Source organism: Rhinichthys klamathensis, unplaced genomic scaffold, assembly GCF_029890125.1.
Source record: "Rhinichthys klamathensis goyatoka isolate OS25496 unplaced genomic scaffold, OSU_Roscu_1.1 h1tg000048l_1, whole genome shotgun sequence".
In the NCBI taxonomy this organism is placed as follows: domain Eukaryota; kingdom Metazoa; phylum Chordata; class Actinopteri; order Cypriniformes; family Leuciscidae; genus Rhinichthys; species Rhinichthys klamathensis.
In genome coordinates, this window is record NW_026606594.1 from 1871405 (window position 1) to 1896846 (window position 25442).

The window sequence follows — 25442 nt, forward strand, 5'->3', positions numbered from 1 at the left end:
CTCTCTGTTTTTCCCCTCTCAATGGAGGGTTGTAGGCATTTCTGAAAGGACCGAAGGGAAAAAAGGAGAAGACATTTGAATCCTTTAGAAGAGATCTTATGTTTTATGGATTTATGCAAATTAAACACGACTGTAGCCGTACAGGAGAAGCAGTTTTTTTGTTTCTTACAGCACACTACGACTCCCCACGCAGAAGCACAATGCCTGGCAGGTATTCTAAACGAATGATGATGAACAAAATGAACTGTTTGTAATCAAATGTTAACGATGTGTCTACCAAAGGGGAAATATGCTTCAAATGTGCTGCTAGTGTCTTATCCTCCTACTCTCTTTCTTCTCTCTAGAGCGGGGTATTTGCCCCAAAACGTCCCCTTGCAGATGATCTCATATTTGTCTCAGGAGAGCGAGTTTCTGCCCTGGCACGCTGCTAGTCGAGCTCTTTACCAGCTGGACAAACTCCTGGACCGCACTGAAGACCACAGCCTGTTCAGCGTGAGTCTGATCTCACATACGTTTGGTGTCTGTTGGATTTTAACCTTGACTAGTGCAATAAGAAAGACACAGCTGATATCTGGCAGCACGTCTCAGATGACTCGACAGATCGAACTTAAGACTTCCTCTGATCATTATTCCACAACAGTCCACGAAGTTTCAGGCACAATGCCTGTTTTTGGAACTCAGAGATGTGAAAAACAGAGAGATTTCCACCATCGGTTGTGTTTTAATGGCTATATGTTCAGAATAGAGTACTACCATATCATACTATTCTGCAGTAAACAGTGTGCATGTTGTGACTCAATCTTTTTCAATTCAATTTCAATTTCCCGTGTGACGAATGAAACCTGCCCAATATCAGTTGTCATTTTTATCTTTTTCTTCTAGATACGTTATTTGATCAGAATGAGACATGTACAATTTTTTATAAATAATATGCAGCGTATAATGTGCAGTATGCTAGTATTTCATTCTGAACACGGCCAATCATGACAGTGTGAGACAGTCTCTCTGTTTCTCCGGCTTCTGTCTTACTTGTCCACCCGCTTTCATATTCATTTATCACTTTGTTATTCAGAATAGCATTCACACGCCTACCCACAATCCCTCAGTGCGCATGAGTCATTTCTGCCCCTCCTCTGTAATGGACGACCCTTTAGTGTCTGCAGTGAGTGTGTGATGAATTTATTAGTGTCTTCTCTCTGTAACTCTCATTTATTGTGTTTACTGTGAGACAGAGCAGATGTTTAGCATGTAATGCAAGACAGGAAACAGCTGGAGCAAATTAGTCAAGTGCCTTCAAATCATGTGACCGGGTGTCTAAACCGTCAGTCCAAACCAGTGTGTGAGTGTGTGTGTGTGTGTGTGTGTGTGTGTGTGTGTGTGTGTGTGTTTGTGCGTGCTCCGTCACTAATTGTCAAACTGAGGTTACTCTGTTGGCAAAACTATAACACATCACTCAATGTTTGTAGTAACAGCTTGACAAACACACCTGATCATCTGTACGGTCCACCACAATATGGAAAACAATGTCCTCTAACGCTGTCCCAGTGTTTACTGTATGTGCTTTTATCCGTGTAAGTGTGTGTGTGTGTGTGTGTGTGTGTGTGTGTGTGTGTTAAGAGTTGAATTGCAGCATAGCAGGGTCTAATTGTGATCATTCACTTGTCTCAGTAAGAGGGCATGAAGGAGAGCAGTCATGCTAAATTAGCCATGACATCACCTGCTGTTACATTTCCCTCAACCGTATGGAGAGTCAAAACACACACACACACACACACACTTATACTGTATATGACACAAAACAACATAATATGTTAAGTTTTAAACAACATTATGTCTCATTCTTCACAGCTTCTGTTAGTCAAATCTTGAATAATTTGGCCAGACAGTTATATATGTGTATTTATGTATTATAGTTTTTTTTATTTTTTTTTAATATTTTTTTTAAGATGAAAGCTAATTCATAAAATCTTAATAATGACCCATTTTTTCAGCTTGGTTTTCATAAATGGTCTGGATGTAGTCGGGAATGAGCTTTATACATTTATACAGCAAGTATACATACTTTATACAAGTACACAGCGCATTTCAAGTGAGAGTTATTTCTAGAGAAATGTAAATCCTGGTCTCAACATGGCAACCAGACTCATTTTCTACCATGTGTTTTGTTTTTTACTTTTGTTTGCTTTTTGTTTTGTTCGTCAGGACTATGTTCTAAGACAGGTGGAACCAAAGTATCACAAGTTGGGCTGGCCAAGCACTTCCCCTGACGGCTCCTTCATGCAGGCGGCTTATCAGGCCGAGTGAGTCTTGAATTTCATCTTTATTGAATTATGTATTACACTTATAAACTTATATGTAGTCTAAGTAAGGACACCGACATTTTAAGTCAGACATTTTCCACCTCAGAGATGGGAATGACCTCATTAATTTTTCATTTTTTCCCTTCGTCCATCTTTAACTTCCTGCTGCTGTTCTTCCCTGCTGGTATCCTTCCCTCTTTCCTCCTCAGAGAGTTGCAGAGAGAGGTGATCATGCTGGCCTGCAGTTTTGGAAGCAAACACTGTCACCGCCAAGCTGTGACTCTCATTTCAGACTGGATTTCCAGCAACAAGAACAGGTGAGCAAATTTACAGAGTGACAAACACGTACTCCTGTCCAAACGTATTGCAAAACACCATAATGAAGTTCAAGGTTTCAGTTAATGCTGTTTTGAGGTATCTCTTCTGTGAACTCTTTCTCAAATTAGTTAAATCTAAATCATAGATTAAATCAGATAATCACTGAATCGGCCCAAAATACAGTTTACAGCGACTCGCTTAACTAAATCAGATTGGACTGCTACAAACAGAAAGTTTATATAGTGGTGTAGTTAAAATTGCACGTTCAAAAGATTTTTGTTTTAAAAATACCCTTTAAATGTAAAAGACTTACAATTATGTTTAAAAAAAATTGTATATTAAGCATGTTATTTGGCCTTTTTTTGTGATTTGGTAGCCTGGAAATACAGACCCAAATCCGAAAGACTGGCATTGAGTAATGAAAATCACCCCAACTCGAGGGGCGGCACCAAGCATGCATTTGAAAATCTCACTACACGCAATTGGATAACACTACGACCAATCACAACAATACGCCCCATACACTTAGCTACCAGCGGAGCTAACTGGTAGATTAGACTCTTGCCGTATCCGGTCGGCAAAACAGCAAAAAAGTTCCTTCTTGCAAAAGAACGATTCGAGCGCCATCTTCTGTTCCTCTTTTAGATAAAAAGCCAAGTCTAACTCGTTCATTGTAGCAGCCAAAGCCGTTTCAAACAACTGGTGTTCATCCATAGCCATCTTGCAATGTTTACTGATGACTTCGACGTCGCAGCGCTGTCGTCATCTGTTTAGCTCGCTTCTGGCCCGCCTATATCAGATAACCCGATGTGATTGGTGCAGCTCGGCTACAAGGGCATAGTTAATGAGCATCATTACTCAATGCCAGAGTGACTCGCTGAGCAAATTCAAATTGTGCTCTCGCGAGAACTTTGGATTTCCAGGGTAGTGATTTGGTGCACCGCTGCATAAACACAGTCCTGCAGGAAACCTGGTGTTAGCCTCAATTTAGCATTTGCTTTTCAACCTAAGAAAAAGTACATGAATAAGAAAACCATCATTGAGAAACCATACTTCAACAGTGACAGCCACAGTTGTCCTTTTCGATTTGGTCAAACGCACATTACATTTCTGCAATACTATCGAGGCACAGCGCTGAATGGAGTGTGGTGTGTGTGGACACTTTGAGGTCTGATCAATATGTCCTGCTCATCAACCCTGCCAACATCCATACAGTAGGAGCTCTATCAAGTCTCCATGGAAACACACAGTCTGATTTGTTTTCCCTGCTGCCCACAGCAATGTTCACATGCATGTATGCAGTATCACACTGTCAAACACACCAGCCCTCCGGCAGGCACTAATGGCCATAATGGAGAATAAACAGGATTGTGTTTGTGTGTCTGAAGAAATGTTTTCACCATGCACATGATATTGTGTTTGCCCAGTTTTTAGGAGTTTTTTTTTTGTCCTTGAGCCAAACAGTTGGCCGCACGCCTACCAACACATGAACGACCACACACACTGTTCATCACACATTAGCAACCTCAAATACATTGGATATTTGCTTGCTGGCTTCAAAATTGTGCCTTAAAATTGACAGATAGACATTAAATACACACACGGATACTTTATTACACATATAATGTGTCACATATTGACCTTGACTTAATGTGCTTTTAATGACTTGTCGAGGTCTCTAATATGACATGAGCTTCTCTGATAGCAGCAGTTGCTCTTAAAAGGTTTTTGCCTATATTCTTGCTTTCAACATGTGAACTACACACACAGTTGTATTCAGCCAGTGTTTGACCTGCTCAGGCAAAGATTTTCCACTCTTTTGCCCTGAAACGGCTCAATTGCTCTGGCAGTGGCTCTGTAATTATTACCCCATGGAGTCCAGTGTGAGGTTTCTGATCGTGTCTGAACTGACAGGAAGTCGGTACTGAACACAATCCCTCCTGATGGACGTATCATCATGTGGACAGCTTAGTTTAATTTGCTGACAGACAGTTAGAGCTCATGAAAGGCACCTAAAATGCTTTAGTTTCTCGTGTACGACTGTCAAGTCAACAGATGGAAATAAATTATTTCTGAAATGCATCTGCTAGAGTTGCTGGCTTTCTTCTCAACTGTTTTTATGGTATCAGTTTTAGCATACTTTTGATACTATTATAATTTCGACTACTTTTGCATTTTATTGAATGTGCCTTAACTGTTCTAAATTGTCTTTCAAATTGTGCCGTTTTCATCTGACCTGACAGCAGACGTTTGGATCTGCCAGATGTGTCCTTCATTGTCCTTTCTTCAAAAAATGACCTCTAGTCCTGCTGGGATAATAAAAAGAATCTGTTCAGTTTGATATTCAGGGATAAGCAGCACATAAAAGAGGAATGTGTTGACCTTTATGTCTTTTTATGGTTTAGGTGAATGTCACAGGAATGACCCAGCAGAGTTTATGAGCTGCAAAGAAAGGCTTCAGATCACTGGCCAAAGACAAACTCTGACAAAACCTCCTCGTGTGCTTTATTGATTAAAAACAAGATACCACAGACTGAGAAAAGAAGACAGGGCTGAAAATAAAGTCAGACGCTTCTGTCGAGGGAAACTGAACCAGCTCATTTTTTTTTTTTTGTATAGTGCGTCACATAGTTTTAGTCTCTATTTGAAACAATAAACTCTCAAACATTGTAAAATACACAAACTTTGTGCATTGTTTCAAGAACACAAGTGTCTCACAGACAAATAAGGTCTAGAGGTATATACAAATCTCATAACAGTTTTTAATTATAAATTATTGCCTCCAAACAGCCACATTATACAGAAAACCATTATATTCATGTTATAATATCAGAAGTAAAAAGAGATTGGTGGATTGTGTTCTCTACCATTTTCATTCTGAAAATATTCTATAAGTCATGAATTTTCCAGATATAATGGCAGCTAACAGAACGGCACAAATATTATTGTTTAACTGCGTTTCTGAATTCGCATAGACTTCCTGTCAGTGGCAGTCATAAATAAGACATCACCTTCACAGGTGCGGAAATTTCAGTCTATACGCTCCAATTGGATGTGACATGATTTTATATCTTACTGAATGTGCCGTTCTTTGTATTGCTACATTGAAAACTCCCAGAGGCTCCGACGGCTCATCCAGAATCAGCAGGTCTTTATTGCGCTTTGTTTGAGCAAATCAAAAGTTCAGTCACTGTATCGCCAAAGCTCCTCCAGAGGTTTAATGTTATTTCTTCTTCCTGTACGAATATTACATGCATCGTCTCACAGCCTGAGAGATACTTTTCTCTCTGTGTTCCTCTACTGTAGACTGTTATTCTTTTCTGAGATTTATAACCAGATGATATTATGGGTCCATTCAGAGCTCATACTTATAACCTGTATCTCTAGACTATATATATTGCACTGTCACTTTAGGAGGCCTGCTGGGATGATTTGGGTCCGATCTTCCCCACTTAAATGATTAACTTTAGAAAATATCATCAAATTAGATCAGCTGGTGTGTTATTGTGAACATTTCTTGCTGTGACAGAATTCTAAGTGATTGCGGACAGCAGAAGACCACTTGAGCCAAAGTGGTCCATTTGAAATCTTAAATCTTTGATTTAAAATTATAGACAACAGACAATTTGAGCGGAAAGATGAATCCGCAAAAGACACCTCACATTCTCACATAAGCGTACAAATAAAAACATGCAAAAATACACTCACACTGTTTTTCATTGACTCTTCTGGAGGTGAAACATTGACTTGTGACCTGTTATCTTTGAACAACCATGAGGACAAAACAAATGTCTGCTGTTTTAAAAGAAATCTCTCTTCGGGAAAATGTATTTCTCAGGAATTAGAACAATAATTAGGTGTGTACAATGTGATCTGCCATGTGAATCTAATGTAAACATCAGTAAATGTTGAATGAACAAGCAAGCACCATTGAGTGTGCATATATTCCAATCAATGTATCAACATTTTTGAACTTCAAAAGTCAATCTTTGTTTTCTATTAAAGTTTTTGACTCCATCAATGCAGTTGTACATGTTAAATGTATTTTAAATGCTAATGATATCATTTACTAGCTGTGAATGTTTACCTCAAAATATCCAAACATAAATGTGAATTCAGCTTGTGACTTCAATCAGATATTTCAATCTTCTGTCCCACAGGATTCCACCTAATGTGCAGGACATTGTGTACTGCACAGGCGTGTCTCTGATGGATGAGGACGTGTGGGAGTTTATCTGGATGAAGTTTCACTCCTCTACAGCCATCTCTGAGAAGAAGGTTCTTCTGGAGGCCTTGACCTGCAGTGACAACATCTTCTTGCTCAACAGGTCAATCGACTCGTTTACCAACTCATTGACAATAACATGATGAGGCAAAGAAATTTAAATAACAAGTTACTGGAGCATAACACATTGCTCATTCAGTCTTAGCGGGAAGGTTTAGCATCTAAAACAAATCTTCTAAATTGCCATTCTTTTGATAGCAAGAAGTATCTGTAAGTCTCTGGAGGATGTACGGCACTCCTCTGACCTTAACTCTGTTTGTAGTCTGCTGTACCTCATGAAGTAATCCGATTCAATCCCTTCCACCACATCATGTCGCTCACACCAGCAGAGCTGCACTCACTCCTCTGACAGGGCTGTAAAAACAATGGCTGCCGTCGGAGCTTTTCCCACAAGTCTCCATGGCGCCTTAAATCCTCTCCTGACTCAATAGTTGGATGAGGACGGTGACGGATTACACCCTGTCCAGCCCAGACGAGGATCTCACAGCCCAGACATATGTTGAAGCAGTTCTCTTAGGATTCACTGTGGGTTTGACATCTCCATTTACAATGGTCATTGTTTAATAGATGCTATGAGAGAAAGAAACTAGCCCATATGAAAATACCCACAGACCCCTCTCTGCAGTGAGTGTTCAGCACTCCAAAGTAAATTTTCTTGGGAATCTTCAGCATGAGTCTGTTTAGAGGGATGTGGTGTACCTCACTAGAGGAAGAACATAAATAGCGCCACACTTAACAAGCACACATTTCCATTCATTACATCCAGGCATCTTCATCTTCATGTTAAAATACTTTTTATCAAATTACATTCAGCAAGGAACCTTTTCATTTTTTTTGTATTGTGGTAATTGCATTCCTTGAAGCTAAAATCAATGAGTATTACAAGCTCTCAGTGATCCATGACTCGGGTGTCATACACAGTACACCTAGATACAACATCTAAAAGTCAGGCAGCTGAACCATGAATACAAAATCCGCTGCAGGAACCTCCAGCATTCTCCTACAATACAAACTCTTGAAGGCCACATGCTTCTGATGGTAACTTATCAAGTAGTACTCTGGTTGAAAGGAATGTTGATACAGAAACACAGTGTGATTGATGGGTTCCGTTTAGATGTTAGAGATAGACTAAGGGTTGATGTTGGAGCTTGAAATATAATGCACCCTTCCTTCTGATTTGTAGTTGAGTTGTGGTTGAGACCAGGGTTGCATTTCCCAAAGCCAACTATAGTTGCAAGTCCTATGGTCGACCTTCTTCTTGTCTTGGCCTTTAATCAGACTCCAATGAGCTTGGCTTGACTATAGCACTGGCTATTGATTAAACTCTAAACCAATACTGAGCCTTATGCCATTAGAATCCTTGGCTCAAGATGATCAAAACATATATCTTCGATTTCATGTCATCTTGGATTTTCAAAACAATCTACTTTTTCATACTCCTCATAGGCCATTTGCCCAATAACATTGAAAACATATTTGTCTTTGTGTGTGTGATGTGTGTAGGCATGCTAAATGGAGTTAACATGGACAATTGCCTTGCTTTGTGGAGATTACTGTTGGAAACAAACACTTTTAAAATTAAATTGAGCCAATGAGTGGTCCTCTGCTGCTGGTTATAATCGTAATTTTGCCATTGTACTCACTAATATAGTTCTTTTCACAGGTTTTGATTTTGCATTCATATTAAGACATTATACAATCACTATTATAACCCAATCACATTTTGTCAGTTTATCACTTCATTTGTACTGAGCTTTCAGTTTTGACAATAGTGCCACACTTTGAGTAATGTGAAACCTGAAAATGGTGTTATACAAATGGGACTTGTAGTATACATTTTTTAGCCATTATTTATTTCAAATATCTGTATCTACAACAAAATATGTGTGCATGTGTGTGTGTGTGTAAGCATGCTTACTGTGTGTCAAGTATTATTGTTTAAGCCTTTCTTTTCTGTGTGTGTGTGTGTTGTGTTTTAGCGTATTATTTTTCGGACATATTTTATGGTGTTTTATTAGCGTATTCTTTTTCGTGCATATTTTATGGTGTCAGCCCTACATTTCAGGTCAACATAAACCCTAACAGCACAGCAGATCTCATAAAGGTCTTAAAACGCTTGAACCCTGTTAATTGCTGCTTGCAGCTATATTTTTTTAATAAGATGCTTAATCACAGCCAGCTTGAAAGTTTTTGGGACATATCCTAATGACAATGATGAATAAATAATTAGTATTAAGAAGATGATCTACAACTTCTGGAAGCATCTCTTTCAGTAGCTTAGTCAGTATAGGGTCTAATTTGAATGATTTAGCAAGTGTAGACCATTTTTCCTGTCCTATTGTCACAGTATATCAATACACAAAGATGACATTTCCGAAAGGCTTAAATTCAATACACAGGTAATTCAAACATAGGATAGCTTCAGCATAACGCAGATAAGACCAAACAAATTTAACTGAAATCACAGGAAATTAAATACACAGGGAAACGAGGTGATCAAGGACGACACAGCTGAATGTGATGGCAAATCATATTAGTTACCATGACAACCAAGGAGAAGCGGGAAAACTGAACAAAGGAAAACAGGAACTGGTGAATGCTAAATTCGCTTTCTTATACTACGCCCTAAAAGTATGTACTCTTTTTGTGAAGAAAAAGTATATACTTTTGAGTGTATAGCAGGAGAGACAAGCTTTGGGACATACTATCACGTCATGCGATTGCATCTTTAATGGTTGCTCTGTGTTGCATCCTGTCACAGTAAACTGGCCTGTCAATCATCTTGTCAAAGATAAAATCCCACGTTGATCTGTAGTCACAGTCTTTCATGCAGAGAACTCTCCTCATATTAATGCATAATGATACATTTCAAAGTGAATGGCCAAACGGATCTTTATAAAAGTCCACAGTGTTGTTGCAGATGAAATATACAGGTCCTTCTCAAAAAATTAGCATATTGTGATAAAGTTAATTATTTTCCATAATGTAATGATACAAATGAAACTTTCATATATTTTAGATTCATTGCACACCAACTGAAATATTTCAGGTCTTTTATTGTTTTAATACTGATGATTTTGGCATACAGCTCATGAAAACCCAAAATTCCTGTCTCAAAAAATTAGCATATCATGAAAAGGGTCTCTAAACAAGCTATTAATCCTCTGGGGTCTGAGGTGTTTTCGGGGTCCTTGAGATGTTTTGGCATGCTCTGACATTTGTGCTTTTTTCAGTTGCTAATAAACATATTAATGGCACAGGTGAAATTACACTCTATATAGCACACACAGGGCTACCATAATATGTTATCAACATGTATGTACATGTTTGTATTTTTGAGAGAATATTGTTTATGCGTGGTTATTGAAAAAACTAAAAACTAAAGTTTCTAATATAAGGCCACAAATAACATACTAAATATCTGTCCACAAGACTTTTGACTAGTGGATGTTGTCGCCTAGAGTTTTTGCTTCAAATTGATCTGAAAATCATTCTGCCTAATCATTCACATAAAACAATAGATTGTTTTAAATTGTGAAAAACATTTTTTTGTTTGCAAAGGCAATATGCGGATGGGCGGAACGGCCCAACCCCCTCATGAATAATTAGGCAGTTCTCACCTGAGCAGACTGCATACTAATGAGCCTTTCATTCAGGGGTGTCACACAAGAAAGAATGCAAGGACAATATATATATAAATAAATAAATATTTATATATACACACACACACACACACACACACACATATATACAAACAATCAAAATATAAATGAAAGCCAAAAGCACATTTTTAGTCACACCTTTTAGCCATCCACCGCGGTAAAAATAAACCAGTCGCATTTCATAGTCGTACGCGAAATGACCGCCAGGTGGCGCAAAGGGACATTTAGCAAAACGTAAGTGGGGCTAATGTCTATTAACAGTAGCCTAAGGATGAAATACTACAAGTTATGGTAATTTCCAAATAAGCCTACAACAAATTGTTGGTATAATCTATATAAGATATAATCTTTTAAAACTGTAAAAGGCTAAAGTATAGGCCTACACTCACAGGCTAATTGCATGCCTGGTTGTAAGAATCCAAAGATCCCTGTAGACTTTAATATTGAGTTGAACATTTTGTTCATGACAACAAATTAACAAGCGTTTTTTTCAGATTATATTTAGTTTTGCTTGGAAAAAGCTGTCCCAAACCAGTTTTATTTCATCAATTACAAAGAAAAACGCATGTTTTTAATTTAATTATGTTTCTTTGGACAATTTTCGTTTTGTACTGTTTTAATTGTTTAATTTAGCTGTAATTTCTTTGGCAATACAAATTTAAAATGTCGCAAGAATAAGATTAGCCTAGTGTTTCTTATTTTGCATCGCAAAAGAAATAAACTCTAAACCCGATGCAACCCTGTTTTAAATAAAAAAAAACTGTCCCGACCCTTTATTTAAACCTTGAAATGTTCGAACTTGGTTTCAAACTTAAGTAATTTTAGTGTTCTTTTACATTACACAATAGTTTAGCAGACTAAAGACGAGCTTCTTCATTTTAATTTTCTGACGCAATCGGCTGACAATCTTCCTTCATCAGTTTTTGTCGTTTGTGCAGCGGCTGCGGTTCTACAGGAATGTAGCAAATTTATGTTGTAATGATAATTAAACAAAACTCGACTTTAAATAAGTAAACAGTTATAAACAGTTACTATTTAAGCATCAAGGTGGTAAAATATAAACGCTGTAGGACAACATCGGTTAACAACATGTAGGTCTATGCTACTTTGAGATTCGATCTCGGGTCGATTGAAGCTCCTCGAAGCTCGTGCTGTTGCTTGATCACTGAGCTACCGTCTGTACGCTGTTAAAGTTGTAAAGCCTCATTGATGTAGCCTAAATGTTTTTATTGCAATGTTTTATGTTGAAATGTTTTCATTATTTATTCAATTACATTTCAGTAGCCTAATTTCAGTATTGTGATTATGAATTATTTTAGCTACGTTTCACTTGTTGAATTCATCTGCTACCAGCTTTCAATCGCTCTGAATGAGCCGCGGTGTGGCAGCAGATTACGCATTAGGGAGAATAAACCGGAATAAACTAACACTTTTATGATTGTAGCGCCTCTTAGCGGTAAAAGGCAGCAAATACACCACACATTTTACCACCGCGGTGGAACGGCTGATGTGGGCATTGTCATGGCTTGCCTCGACATTTGCGTTTGAATAGCGCGCGTCCTCCGTGGGCGTGTCAGATTAACGCGTAATGAAGTGTAATGAGCTGGGGAAAAAAATACTGACAGCACTCTCTTTTCATACAGATTGCATAAACTGAGAATATTTGTTTTTTATATAAATTACTTCATTTAAAAGAAGAGAATTCAAGCTTCATAAAGAAAAATCTCTCGTGCCTGTGTGACAAGTAATCGCGGAGTTACAGTTAATCTTAGGACGCGTTTCAGAATGGACTTCACTGACAGAGAGAACGCAGAACTAGCATCATGTTTGTTTTTCTTTATTTGTTGAAAAGCACAACACTTTGTTTTTATTGTGAGTATCCACAAAAAAAAAATAGAAACTTAACAGGATCTAATGATGTATAACACTTAAATGTAAGATCAAAATCAACCGAGTATTTTGAGTCTCTTTTGCACTGATAAGAAAAAAAGCGAGCAGATCACGCCGGCGTGATTGCCGACCCCAGAGGGTTAACCTAATCATCTGAATCAACTAATTAACTCTAAACACCTGCAAAAGATTCCTGAGGCTTTTAAAAACTCCCAGCCTGTTTCATTATTCAAAACCGCAATCATGGGTAAGACTGCCGACCTGACTGCTGTCCAGAAGGCCATCATTGACACCCTCAAGCAAGAGGGTAAGACAGAAAGAAATTTCTGAACAAATAGGCTGTTCCCAGAGTGCTGTATCAAGGCACCTCAGTGGGAAGTCTGTGGGAAGGAAAAAATATGGCAAAAAACGCTGCACAACGAGAAGAGGTGACCGGACCCTGAGGAAGATTGTGGAGAAGGACCGATTCCAGACCTTGGGGGACCTGCGGAAGCAGTGGACTGAGTCTGGAGTAGAAACATCCAGAGCCACCGTGCACAGGTGTGTGCAGGAAATGGGCTACAGGTGCCGCATTCCCCAGCTCAAGCCACTTTTGAACCAGAAACAGCGGCAGAAGCGCCTGACCTGGGCTACAGAGAAGCAGCACTGGACTGTTGCTCAGTTTTGCATGTCATTCGGAAATCAAGGTGCCAGAGTCTGGAGGAAGACTGGGGAGAAGGAAATGCCTGAAGTCCAGTGTCAAGTACCCACAGTCAGTGATGGTCTGGCGTGCCATGTCAGCTGCTGGTGTTGGTCCACTGTGTTTTATCAAGGGCAGTGTCAATGCAGCTAGCTATCAGGAGATTTTGGAGCACTTCATGCTTCCATCTGCTGAAAAGCTTTATGGAGATGAAGATTGAATTTTTCAGCACGACCTGGCACCTGCTCACAGTGCCAAAACCACTGGTAAAATGGTTTACCGACCATGGTATTACTGTGCTCAATTGGCCTGCCAGCTCTCCTGACCTGAACCCCATAGAGAATCTGTGGGATATTGTGAAGAGAAAGTTGAGAGACGCGAGACCCAACACTCTGGATGAGCTTAAGGCCGCTATCGAAGCATCCTGGGCCTCCATAACACCTCAGCAGTGCCACAGGCTGATTGCCTCCATGCCACGCCGCATTGAAGCAGTCATTTCTGCAAAAGGATTGCCGACCAAGTATTGACTATTGAGTGCATAACTGAACATAATTATTTGAAGGTTGACTTTTTTTTTTTTTGTATTAAAAACACTTATTTTATTGGTCGGATGAAATATGCTAATTTTTTTTAGACAGGAATTTTGGGTTTTCATGAGCTGTATGCCAAAATCATCAGCAGTGATGGGAATAACGGCGTTATAAATAACGCCGTTACTAACGGCATTACTTTTTCCAGTAACGAGTAATCTAACTGATTACTCTTCTCATCTTAATAACGCCGTTCCCGTTACTGCCAAAAAATGCGGCGCGTTAGTATAACTGATGAAGCTGGGTTTTTTTTTTCATCAGACCAACTAGATCTCTGAGCGAGAGGCAAATACTTTTTTTACTGTTCTTCCTTGGTTAGTGGGCAGAGCACGAGACAAGCGCATAAATGCTGACGATTGGCTGAGGTAGAGTAAAATGTCATTGTAAGCCAATCAGAGGTAGAGTTGGGCGGGTGTTCGAAAGCACGCATAGTAGTAGGCATTCGGCACTTTTGACTCAGCTCACTGACTCACAAACGGCTCTTTAAATGACTTTGACTATAATATATATATTTTTTTACATAATTATTTAATTTCTATAGGCTAAATTTGTAAAAAATAGAGTCGGCTCTTCAGATATGCGAGCCAGCTCCCGACGTTCACCTAAAAGAGCCGGCTCTTAGAGTCGGCTCATTCGCGAATCGCGAACGACCCATCAAAAGCTCATTCGCGAACGAGTCGATCCATCATCACTAACAGCTAACGCTCATGAATTGCGAACGACCCATCATAACGCATAGTCGGACAGTTCAGGACACACAATGAACAACACAAGCAAGCCAGTCAGTCAACGAGAGACAGGTATGGCGACGAGCTTAACAAGCTTAATTTAATTTTGCCCAGTTGTGGCCTGTTGAGGGGCAATAAATATCAAAAGTTCCAAAACATCTATTGTGTTATTTGCATTGATCCACTATATAAACATAATATCTACATGGCATTTGATTGGAGGCTAGTCTCACTTTGTCCCACAGCAACATTTTTTTTTTTTAGATGTGTGTAGGCCTACAATGTTTCATGTTTCTGTTAATAATGTATTGTATTAAGTGTCCATTTCATTATAATATTCAGATTTATCATAAATAATTGAACATGCACATGTATTGTAAGTTCCGTTAAAGAGGGGTAGAGGTGGGGTCACATTTGAGCATTTAAAATTTAATTTTACTTGAAAGTAACGCAATAGTTACTTTCTTAAGTAACTAGTTACTTTTAAAATTTGTAACTGAGTAACTAATTTAGTTACTTTTTGGAAGTAATAACTAGTAACTGTAACTAATTACTTTTTAAAAGTAACTTGCCCAACACTGATCATCAGTATTAAAACAATAAAAGACCTGAAATATTTCAGTTGGTGTGCAATGAATCTAAAATATATGAAAGTTTAATTTTTATCATTACATTATGGAAAATAATGAACTTTATCACAATATGCAAATTTTTTTAGAAGGACCTGTACAGAGGTGTAAAGTCCAGGGGTCAGAAAGTAAAAGTCCTGCCATATGTAGTAGACCATCCGGGGACTTCTGGCATACTCTTTTCAACATGCTATGCTTTGGGACACAGTTATTTTAATCTCAAATACTGTTTAGGATGGATAGTATGGACATTGAGACGCAGGGCAAAAGTCCAAAAACGAAACTAAACACACAGATAACAGATAAATAGAGCTGCTAGACCAGGGATTGTCAAGTCTGGCCTTCGAGGTCCACTTTCCTGCAGACTTTAGCTCCAACCTTGATCAAACTCACATGCCTGGAACTTTCCAGTAATCCTGAAGACCTTGATCAGTTTGATCAAGTGTTTTTGATTAGGACTGGAGTTATAATTTTCATTTAATGTCATAGACGGTCAGAGTTTAGAATCCCTGTCCTAGACCATCTTTGCTGTTAGTTTGCATCTGCTTAAGGTGGTTAGCCATTTTCCAAAAAGAAGCTTTATTGAGAAAACTGCAAAGAAAAGTTTTTTTCCCCACAACAGTAAATATTCTGAATATTAGCAAATGATGTGGGGTGAGAGCAGCAGTAGTGATGTGATGGTGTTGAAAGTGCCAGACATCATTGTTAAAAAAACAAAACAAGCGGTAGCAACACTCACATGCTAATTAGAAACTGGGACCTATTGCTGTAATGCATGGTGTAAGCATGATGTGTGAAGAACCTGTAGCTGAATTTATTTCAGCTCAAAGAAACAAACTGTAGCTCTTGACTGTCCTCTGATCATTTTTAACAATGTTGATATCTGGAGCTACACTTATTTTTTTCTTCTTCCATTTTATTCATGAATTCCCATGAAATAAAGGTTTTTACCATCTCTGTGCATGAATCGCACTATTAGTCATTGTTGCCTAGGATTTAGTGTTGTTTATATGCTTCAAATATCTCTCATTTCTGATATTTGTTTTAGTGTCGCATAGGATATTTTAAATATGTCATGACTACTGCAGCATTCAGACGTCCACCTTTGCTCTAGTGTTGGACATAAAAGACAGGATCTCTAGCAGCAGTTCACTGATTTTAGATGCACTTAAATTTCACACAGCATGCACAAGCAAAGCCCCCCGTCCCAGATGAGTGTGTGAGAGTGTGTGTGTTTGTGATATTTAATCTACCGCAGAGAAAACTGGCCTGTGTTTGGAGTGAGCTAGTAAACGTGCTTCAATCACTGAGTCTGAAGGATGGGGTGTATGGACTCTGTGTTTAGTATTGATTTCTATGACATGAAGTAAATTGTATCCCCCTCCTCCATTATTCTTTTTTTTTTTTTTTGGATGAATCGTGCTGTGATCTAGTAGTGGGCTGAATACAATTCCTCTCTGCTACTCGAATTTGTGTGTGTGTGTGTGTGTGTGTGTGTGTTTGCTGAATCTCACCTCTGTTAACCTAGAGATGTTGTGCAGCCTTAGAGACTGAATGAAAATAACGTAGCATACTGCTAACTGAATACTGTGAACTGTCTATAGTATACAATTTTTTTTTTTTTTAAATGTTAAAAATTGTCAATTATGGCACGTCCTGATTTTCCAGAGTTAGACTCGTTCCTGGGTAAATATATTCAGTTGATCCTGGAACAACATTCCTGTTTGAAAATTTAGTCCTGACCATATCCTCACCCCTAAACCTAACCCTACGCATAACTTATCCCTAAAATCAGAGGGAACTGACAGGTGAATAACACTGATGTAGAAGCACCTAACCCATGGTTGTAAGCCTGAACTTGACATAAACTGTAAACTTGTCCCTCAAATCTGATTGGTTGATTGGAATGTTGTTCCAGGATCAACAAAGATGTATAAACACTGGGAATGGATGGTCAGTTCAAGCGCATTGCATTGTGGGATACAGTATAACACATAGTGTGCTCTGGTTGTATACTGTATTTCGGTAAATGTAGGTATCCTTCGTATATAGAAAATATACATGCTGTGCACAGTGTACATACTAGCCTGACTTCGTCATACTCATATTCTAGTCAGAATGTGAGTCTGATACTGCTCCATAGGTAACACAGTCTCATCCCAAGAAGTCATATAACTGACGTCTTGGGACGTCTTTTGACCATACGTCAATATCCGCCTTTTTAGGGTACCCTTAAACGTCGGTTTATGACGATCCTGGGACGTCATACAACTGACGCTTTACCTTTAACGTCAGTTAGGTGACGGGGTAGGTTTAGGGGTAGGTTTAGGTCTGGGGTAGAGTTAGGATCCGATAACGTCATCTAACCGACGTTTAAGGGTACCCTAAAAAGGCGGATATTGACGTATGGTCAAAAGACGTCCCAAGACGTCAGTTATATGACGTCTTGGGATGAGACTGCGCTGCCATAGGGCTTTGATTATGAGGCGTGTCTTAGCCGAACCAGGAAAAAAACAAAACTCTGTTCTCATACTGTATACTCAAGACAATAGTATGCTAGAATAAACATGCTGATCTGAACATAAAAAAGTTATTGTAGAATTAGCACAGCAAAAGAAACTCTTCTGAAAGCGTTCACACTTGTCCACAGAGGAAGCAGGATGTCACGTTTGCGAGCTGTGAAGCTGCCGTCCGCACACAGATGTGTTTGTCGCCGTGGCAATAATCTCCAGGGTGTTTGTGAAAAGGTGCCACAAATGACTCGACGACGAAAGAAAGTCAAAATCCCAAAAGAGCAGTTGAACTGAAATAAGAGACCAAACCACACGAAGCAATTACCCCATTTGTTATTGCAAATTGAAAACTTGTGCACCGTGGAAGCGTCTTTATGTGTAACACCTCATTTCCTATTTCTTCCTTTTTCATCTACTTGACATTTCGCACCAATTTGAGTCGAATGGGTCTGTCTGCGTTTGATTTGGACTTCTCAGGTTAATTACTTCTTGAAGATGCTGACTCACAGTATCGTGAACATATTTGAATAATTGTGTTTCGCCAGGCCTGTCAGTGGCTGTCTTTAATGAAAACGAGGAAGAATAATGTGTTTTGCATCTCAGATTTACCCGAGCTTAAAACTACCATAGAAAGGATAGTAAAATTAATTAGAATGACTTAATTAGAAAAGATACGATAATGTTCATGATAATAGCTGTATTTGTCAAATAGCAGCCATTAATAAGGCAAGTATTATATTTCGGACGAAGTTCTTCCAAGCATTAGAGCGCGATTAATGAAGTATAATGTATAATTTATTTAGAGTATTATCGTTTTGGTCAAAACACATTCAAGATTGTTGATTATTTTCTGTATCCACTGTATCTGTTATTTATCACTTCACTTCATTCTATTCAAATTAACCCTCTGCTAAGCTTTGCCCACTTCTGGGTTATTTATGTGTCACAGGAAGCAATTTCTCTGTCGCGTATGAAGTGCTAAAAATTGTGTTCAATAAAGAGTTAAAATCACTTAATGAAGTTTTACAGTCCACACCATGGCCACATTACCAGTTAATTTAAAATAATTTAGCCTTGTCAATTATTCCTCACTTATTGTTTTCCATTTATTGTGTTGTCCACAGGCTCCTGAATCTGTCCCTCACCTCTGACCTGGTGCCGGATCAGGACGTGATCGATGTCATCATACATGTTGGCCGCAATCCGCTGGGAAGACATTTAGCATGGAGATATTTCCGTGAGAAGTGGGACATATTGAATTCCAGGTGAATGTAGCTTCTCTTTTTATCAATAACTTTAACCTTCCTCTCAGTCCCTGAAATGAATTTTACATTCGCACTCTCATGTTGGAGGACCAGAGTGCATTTTGGGAAATATTTATTGGTGTTTGTTTGCTACTGAGCTCATTGAAAAGGTGCTCGAATGTTTTTAATGACAGAGCTTGAACTCCATGTCTCTCATCCGCAGGTATGGAGAAGCTTTATTTATGAACTCAAAATTAATCAGCGGCGTGACGGAGTTTCTCAACACTGAGGCCGAGTTGAATGAGGTGAGTCTGGACTTATACACCAACCAGAGGCGTATACACCTCCATTCAATCTAAAGCACTAATGAACTATTGACCAATCTTCATGGAACATTAATACTTACAGAAAACGTTGGTCAGCAAAATTCTTGAGATGGAGAAAATAAATAAAAGTAAACTTTCAAGCCTGCAGAAATGTGCTCTGGTCTGTTTCGTTGGGTTATTTCCTCATTGTAACTGCTTAACCATATTACAGGAAATGGAACGTATATTCACTTATTCAAATTCATTCAGCTTCAATCCCAGAGGACACAGACTGCTGATGCTTCTCACTGCAGCGCAGCACTTTCTCATCCAGCTGACTTCGCCTTCCACAATTTATCATTCATACAGCGATAATACGAACCCCCTCAGTGTTTTCTTCAACAGAGCATTAGCATACTGTCATTGACAATCAGCCGCTGCCAGAGCACTTCATCCACAGATTCACCGTTAGATCAGTGATACTTTCAACTCTGTAGGTTTCAATTGATTGTTTTATTTCTTTTTCAACGAACAGCAATTTTGAAATAATTCAAGACCAAAGTAGCAGCTTAAATTCTGAATCCCAGCGCATGTTCGTTCATGTCGATCTCATGACCTCAGGAACTGGGAATCGTTTTCGTAACGTGTTATTTGGTAAATGGAGATTTTTAATGAGATTTTCATGTTTGTAATTGATAGTAGAGGCTTTTTTTTGACAGACACCCATGTTTCTCTTTCACAAAAACAACACAGCTAATTCTGTTTACTTCAAATCCATTCCCACTCCTCATTATCATAAACATCACTGTTATCTGCTATCTGTTATTACATGTCAGGCATTTGCATGTAAATGCGTCGTATATTCTGACGCTGTTTAATGATCAGAGATGAACTCTACACACACAATCTCTATTTCTGATCCATCAGACACAATACGATTATCTTGTTAATGAATTTTTTTTTTAATCTTCTCCTCAGCTGAAAGAGTTCATCCTGACCAGCGGGGGAGAGTCAGCACCTGCGTTCGCTCGAGCCGTTGAGATCGTTCAAGCTAATGTAAAATGGCACATCCTGTTCCAGCAGCAGTTTTACCGATGGCTGCGAAAAGCTCCTGACGGTTAACACAACATTAAGCATGGAGTGCTTTATTAGCATGAAAACTCATGGCCAGTGATTTGGGGAGATATAAGTGAAATAAAAAAATGTTTAAAAACATGGAAAAACTACTCTGAACTTTGAGAACTCTTTCGTTTCCCTGTTCTGTTTGAAACGACCAGGCCCTCACAGACCAGGAAGAAAGGAATGGCTGAAAAAATCTGAAGGAATCAACGCTGGAAATTGCATGGAGGCGTACGTTGGTATCGAAAGACGATTCACAATCCATTTCCCCCTCGTATTTTGCATGAAAGTCATTTCCTTCTGCCAGTCAGTCAGTTTGCTGAAGTTTGACCTTTTCTGAGTCCTAAGAATATCGGATTTGCTTTGAAGACCAGACGGCGGTACAAAGAGATTGCTCTTCAGTATATAAACAGTTTAGATTAAGCACAAAGACGTGACAATCATCAGTGTTTTGATTGGAACAGGATGAGGAAGACAAAGAGGAGAAACATTCATGTAGCCTTTTCTCTCTCTAAAGCCATAAAAGGGGAGCAGACTGAATTTTATCTCTTGTACAGATGACGTTTATTGTTTGATCAATTGACTGCACTCTGTGTTCGTCAGAAGAAGGAATCTTCTATCGAGCGTTCGGGTCCTTGCTAAAGCGGTGATGGTTTAACCCGCTGGTGTCCAGGATCATTCGCATTCTCATAGTGTTGCTCTTTGCTCTCCTGTTTTTGGAGGGTTTGTCCTTGAATATGGTATGTTTGTTTGAGTGGGAAAAAAATAATCAGTGTGTCGATATTTTCATGTATAATTCATTGATTCGCTGGAGGGAGGTTGATGCAGTCAATGCAGTGCTGAGATGTGTTATCTTTATGAGTCGTGAACACTGTGGGGTTCTGAATGGATGGGAGACCAATTATAAGGTTTCCATTGTTTTATCTTTTTTTTAAATAATTTCTTTATTTTTTTATGAACATGAATTGTTAAACGTGGAGCATTCCTATTGAAAATAGTATAGTGGTTGACCGATATAGGGGGGTTATGTATTTTTGACTTGTTTTCCATTGAGAATATTCAAAAATATCCTTTAGGCAAGACAAATCTACATTTGGAGCAAAATTGCAAACGATAATGCTCTTCAGAGAATATATCTTGAAATTAATTTATGTTTTCTTACTCAAATTGTTTCCTTTGATTGTTAACCATCTACATGTGCAATTTTGTTTTGTTTAGCTTTTTGTCAGGCAAATTTATCTTATTTTCATGATGCCCGATTACCAGTCTTATATCTGTAATAAAATGCAAAAACAGCAAAACAAATGTATAGAAATTCACTGAAATGACAAGGATGGTTATTTTATACAATATTTACTCAAAATTCACCAAAAATTACATATTATCCATCAACAATCATACTGTGTATTAACGCACATTAATTGGCGAAATCGACCAGCAACTGCTAATCTGAAATTGGTCAGTTATCAGCCAATCAGGCGTCCTGGTCGATATATCAGTCCATCACTAATGTATGTGACTCAGGCTTGGGCAAAATTCAGAATTGAAGAATCCAGTCTCTTTGCTGAAATACAATAACAGCGAAATTCCATTAGTCTGACATAAGGTACTATGTGACAAAATATACATAATTACATAATTCATTTTGACTATTCATTATTTATTCCATTTTCTCAACTAAGTTTAGTTCTATCAAAACAGTTAACACAGCTAACATCAAAAACTGAAACAAATAATTATATAATACAATAATTAGAGTCCAGTTCATGCAGTGAATATTTTTTTCTGTACTAATATAATAATATAATATAATATAAATCAACTACAAATATGGGGAAGCCATACTCAACCATTTGTTTCTGGGAATACCTCATAATACTGTGTGTATGGATGGTAAAATTTACATCCCATTTACACATTTGTTTTAGGTCATTTATACTGGAAAAGTTATTTCTTAGAAACTACAGTACGAAAGCGCTTACTGTATGTGAAAGTCATTCCATTTTAATTCTGCATCCTCTTTGCTACCTCAATTCCAAATTTAGGAATTTAATTGTAATTCATAAAGCATTCTCAATTCAATTCTGAATGGTGCACAACCCTGGTGACTTCAGAGACCGTCAATAGTATCTTCTGTCCAGCTGACTGTGTGAATCTCTCAAGGAATAAAAAAAACTGGGGAACATAGGCCACTTTTTGAACGACTGGCTGGGTATTTAATGAAATCCCCAGACAAGACCCGTTAGTTGGATACTATAAAGTTGTAAGTCGCCTGTGTAATATCAGAATGATCCAACTTACATTTCCAGCCTTTTTATTTCCCTCCTTTCATGTGGTGTTTGACGTAAAGCTCTCTTTTGTTTCTAAATTAGAGATAATATCCTCTGTGTTTTGAGCAGAGCTGCTTAGAGATTTTAATGCTTACAATAAATTCTTTTGTACAGTAACGCATCCTCGTCTAAATGTGCCTGTTATTGAGAGCGACCTCGATCTAGAGCTACTCTATGCCTACGCTGCTTCAGTGCTTATGTTATTACAGGACACTTCTGTCTTTGGGGCCAATCATCAAATGTTTTTGTTAGTTGTGGGGTTAGTTAGGTTACGGCCCAACTTTATAGTGCCTCCAACAGCTCAATTTTCAATCATTTATCTGCTGATACCTTTTTAACCTCTTAGACATGACACAAAATGTGGTCACACTTTAGATCAGGGTCCAATTCTTACTATTAATTAACTATTATGATGTCTGCCTCAATAAACACCTAATTACTGCTTATTAATAGTTATTAAGGTAGTGGTTAAAGGTTGTTTCAGCGATTTCAGGCCCAAAAATAAATGATCACATTTATCTAATCTTTCCTAACGATCCGCTATAAGCATGCCGTCAAAAAAACGCGTCTCTGTAGGCAGCCTAGGCTCTGAGATCTGCACACAAAAACAAATGGGTACAACCACCACTCAAAACCAAAATAAACAGTGTTCCAACCAATCAACGACAGGGGCGGGTTTTGTTTGTGTTTGCGCTCGTGCACGGCACCTGCACGCGAAGTCAGAGCTGAAGAAGAAGCCAGCGTGTCTATCAACGGACCAGATACAGTGAACATGGAAGAGGCAATCCCCAAGAAGAGAAGGAGGATTAGGGCGAGGGAAAACCGTCGTTTTTCGTTAAAGAAATGTATAATAATTGGGAAGGCTTTTGAACGGTGGAGAGAGCTTAAAGATTTGAAAATTTTTAAATCGGATGCTGAGGTTGCACCGTTCCCTTTCGAGGGAACTCGCGATGTGTCATCAACGCTTTGGGAACGCCCCCAGCGTGAATGCGTCTGAGCATCAATGTCAACTAGTCCAATGGAAAGAATGAGCGTCACGGGCAGTGATGGCCCGTTACTAACGGCATTACTTTTTCCAGTAACGAGTAATCTAATTGATTACTCTTCTCATCTTAATAACGCCGTTCCCGTTACTGCCAAAAAATGCGGCCCGTTACTATAACTGATGAAGCTGGGGTTTTTTTTTTCATCAGACCAACTAGATCTCTGAGCGAGAGGCAAATACTTTTTTTTACTGTTCTTCCTTGGTTAGTGGGCAGAGCACGAGACAAGCGCATAAATGCTGAAGACTGAGGTAGAGTAAAATGTCATTGTAAGCCAATCAGAGGTAGAGTTGGGCGGGTGTTCGAAAGCACGCATAGTAGTAGGGATTCGGCACTTTTGACTCAGCTCACTGAAAAGAGCCGGCTCTTTTGGCTCACAAACGGCTCTTTAAATGACTTTGACTATAATATTTAAATTTTTATTACATAATTATTTAATTTCTATAGGCTAAATTTGTAAAAATAGAGTCGGCTCTTCAGATATGCGAGCCAGCCCAGCTCCCGACGTTCACCTAAAAGAGCCGGCTCTTAGAGTCGGCTCATAAGCGAATCGCGAACGACCCATCAAAAGCTCATTCGCGAACGAGTCGATCCATCATCACTAACGGCTAACGCTCATGAATTGCGAACGACCCATCATAACGCATAGTCGGACAGGACAGGACACACAATGAACAACACAAGCAAGCCAGTCAGTCAACGAGAGACAGGTATGGCGACGAGCTTAACAAGCTTAATTTAATTTTGCCCAGTTGTGGCCTGTTGAGGGGCAATACATATCAAAAGTTCCAAAACATCTATTGTGTTATTTGCATTGATCCACTATATAAACATAATATCTACATGGCATTTGATTGGAGGCTAGTCTCACTTTGTCCCACAGCAACATTTTTTTTTTTTAGATGTGTGTACAATGTTTCATGTTTCTGTTAATAATGTATTGTATTAAGTGTCCATTTCATTATAATATTCAGATTTATCATAAATAATTGAACATGCACATGTATTGTAAGTACCGTTAAAGAGGGGTAGAGGTGGGGTCACATTTGAGCATTTAAAATTTAATTTTACTTGAAAGTAACGCAATAATTACTTTCTTAACTAGTTACTTTTAAAATTTGTAACTGAGTAACTAATTTAGTTACTTTTTGGAAGTAGTAACTAGTAACTGTAACTAATTACTTTTTAAAAGTAACTTGCCCAACACTGGTCACGGGCGGGTGACGTCATGACCAGGAAGGGATAAAAGCACATCCGGTGCAAACCGGCATTAACTTCTGTGTCTCAGCAAGCGATCTGTGTCACTCTGTCTCTGTCTATTTATTGTTGTCTGTTCGATATTATTGGGAAGAGTTATGGTGAAACAACTTTACAAACTCTGTGCTTCTCCCTGCCCGCGTTATTTAACGGGTGGGGACACACACGAGCTTTGTGTAGTTTGTTTGGGAGTGGAGCATGCGGTGTCAGCCTTCGAGGGGGCTGATTGCCAGCATTGCGAGATGCTTCCGCTCCGCATGCTCCGCTCTCGCCTGACGCTTTTCGAGGAAAGTGGCCAGGCTCGCGATCCTCAGGGTGCAGGACCCACGTCTGCCGAGGCAGTGCGGAGAATGCATGCCTGTGGATCGCGAATAGGATCTCTTTACGGGGTTGGAGACGGGTCCGCGGATCTTATCTCCTCCCTTTCCATGATGGATCCAGTGCTCTCTCGCCGGTCTCGGAAGCCCGCGCTGCGTTCTCTTCCGCCCGGGGAGAGAAATCATTGCTTCAGTGCTCTACCACCGAGGAGGTAGATGTGCTGGGCATTGAA

The 25442-nt window shown here is 39.0% G+C and overlaps 1 protein-coding gene across 1 annotated transcript in view; it reads left to right on the plus strand.

The window, feature by feature from the left end:
- Positions 1 to 20289, plus strand: part of LOC130082679 (thyrotropin-releasing hormone-degrading ectoenzyme-like) — a 135334-nt gene extending 115045 nt beyond the window's left edge. Inside the window, exons 13-19 of the mRNA XM_056247513.1 lie at positions 345 to 492; positions 2203 to 2300; positions 2510 to 2617; positions 6779 to 6946; positions 18719 to 18859; positions 19062 to 19143; positions 20122 to 20289. Coding sequence (XP_056103488.1) covers positions 345 to 492; positions 2203 to 2300; positions 2510 to 2617; positions 6779 to 6946; positions 18719 to 18859; positions 19062 to 19143; positions 20122 to 20265 — 889 coding nt within the window. The 3' untranslated portion in view covers positions 20266 to 20289. The remainder of the gene's footprint in view (positions 1 to 344; positions 493 to 2202; positions 2301 to 2509; positions 2618 to 6778; positions 6947 to 18718; positions 18860 to 19061; positions 19144 to 20121) is intronic.
- The last annotated feature ends 5153 nt before the right edge of the window (positions 20290 to 25442 follow it).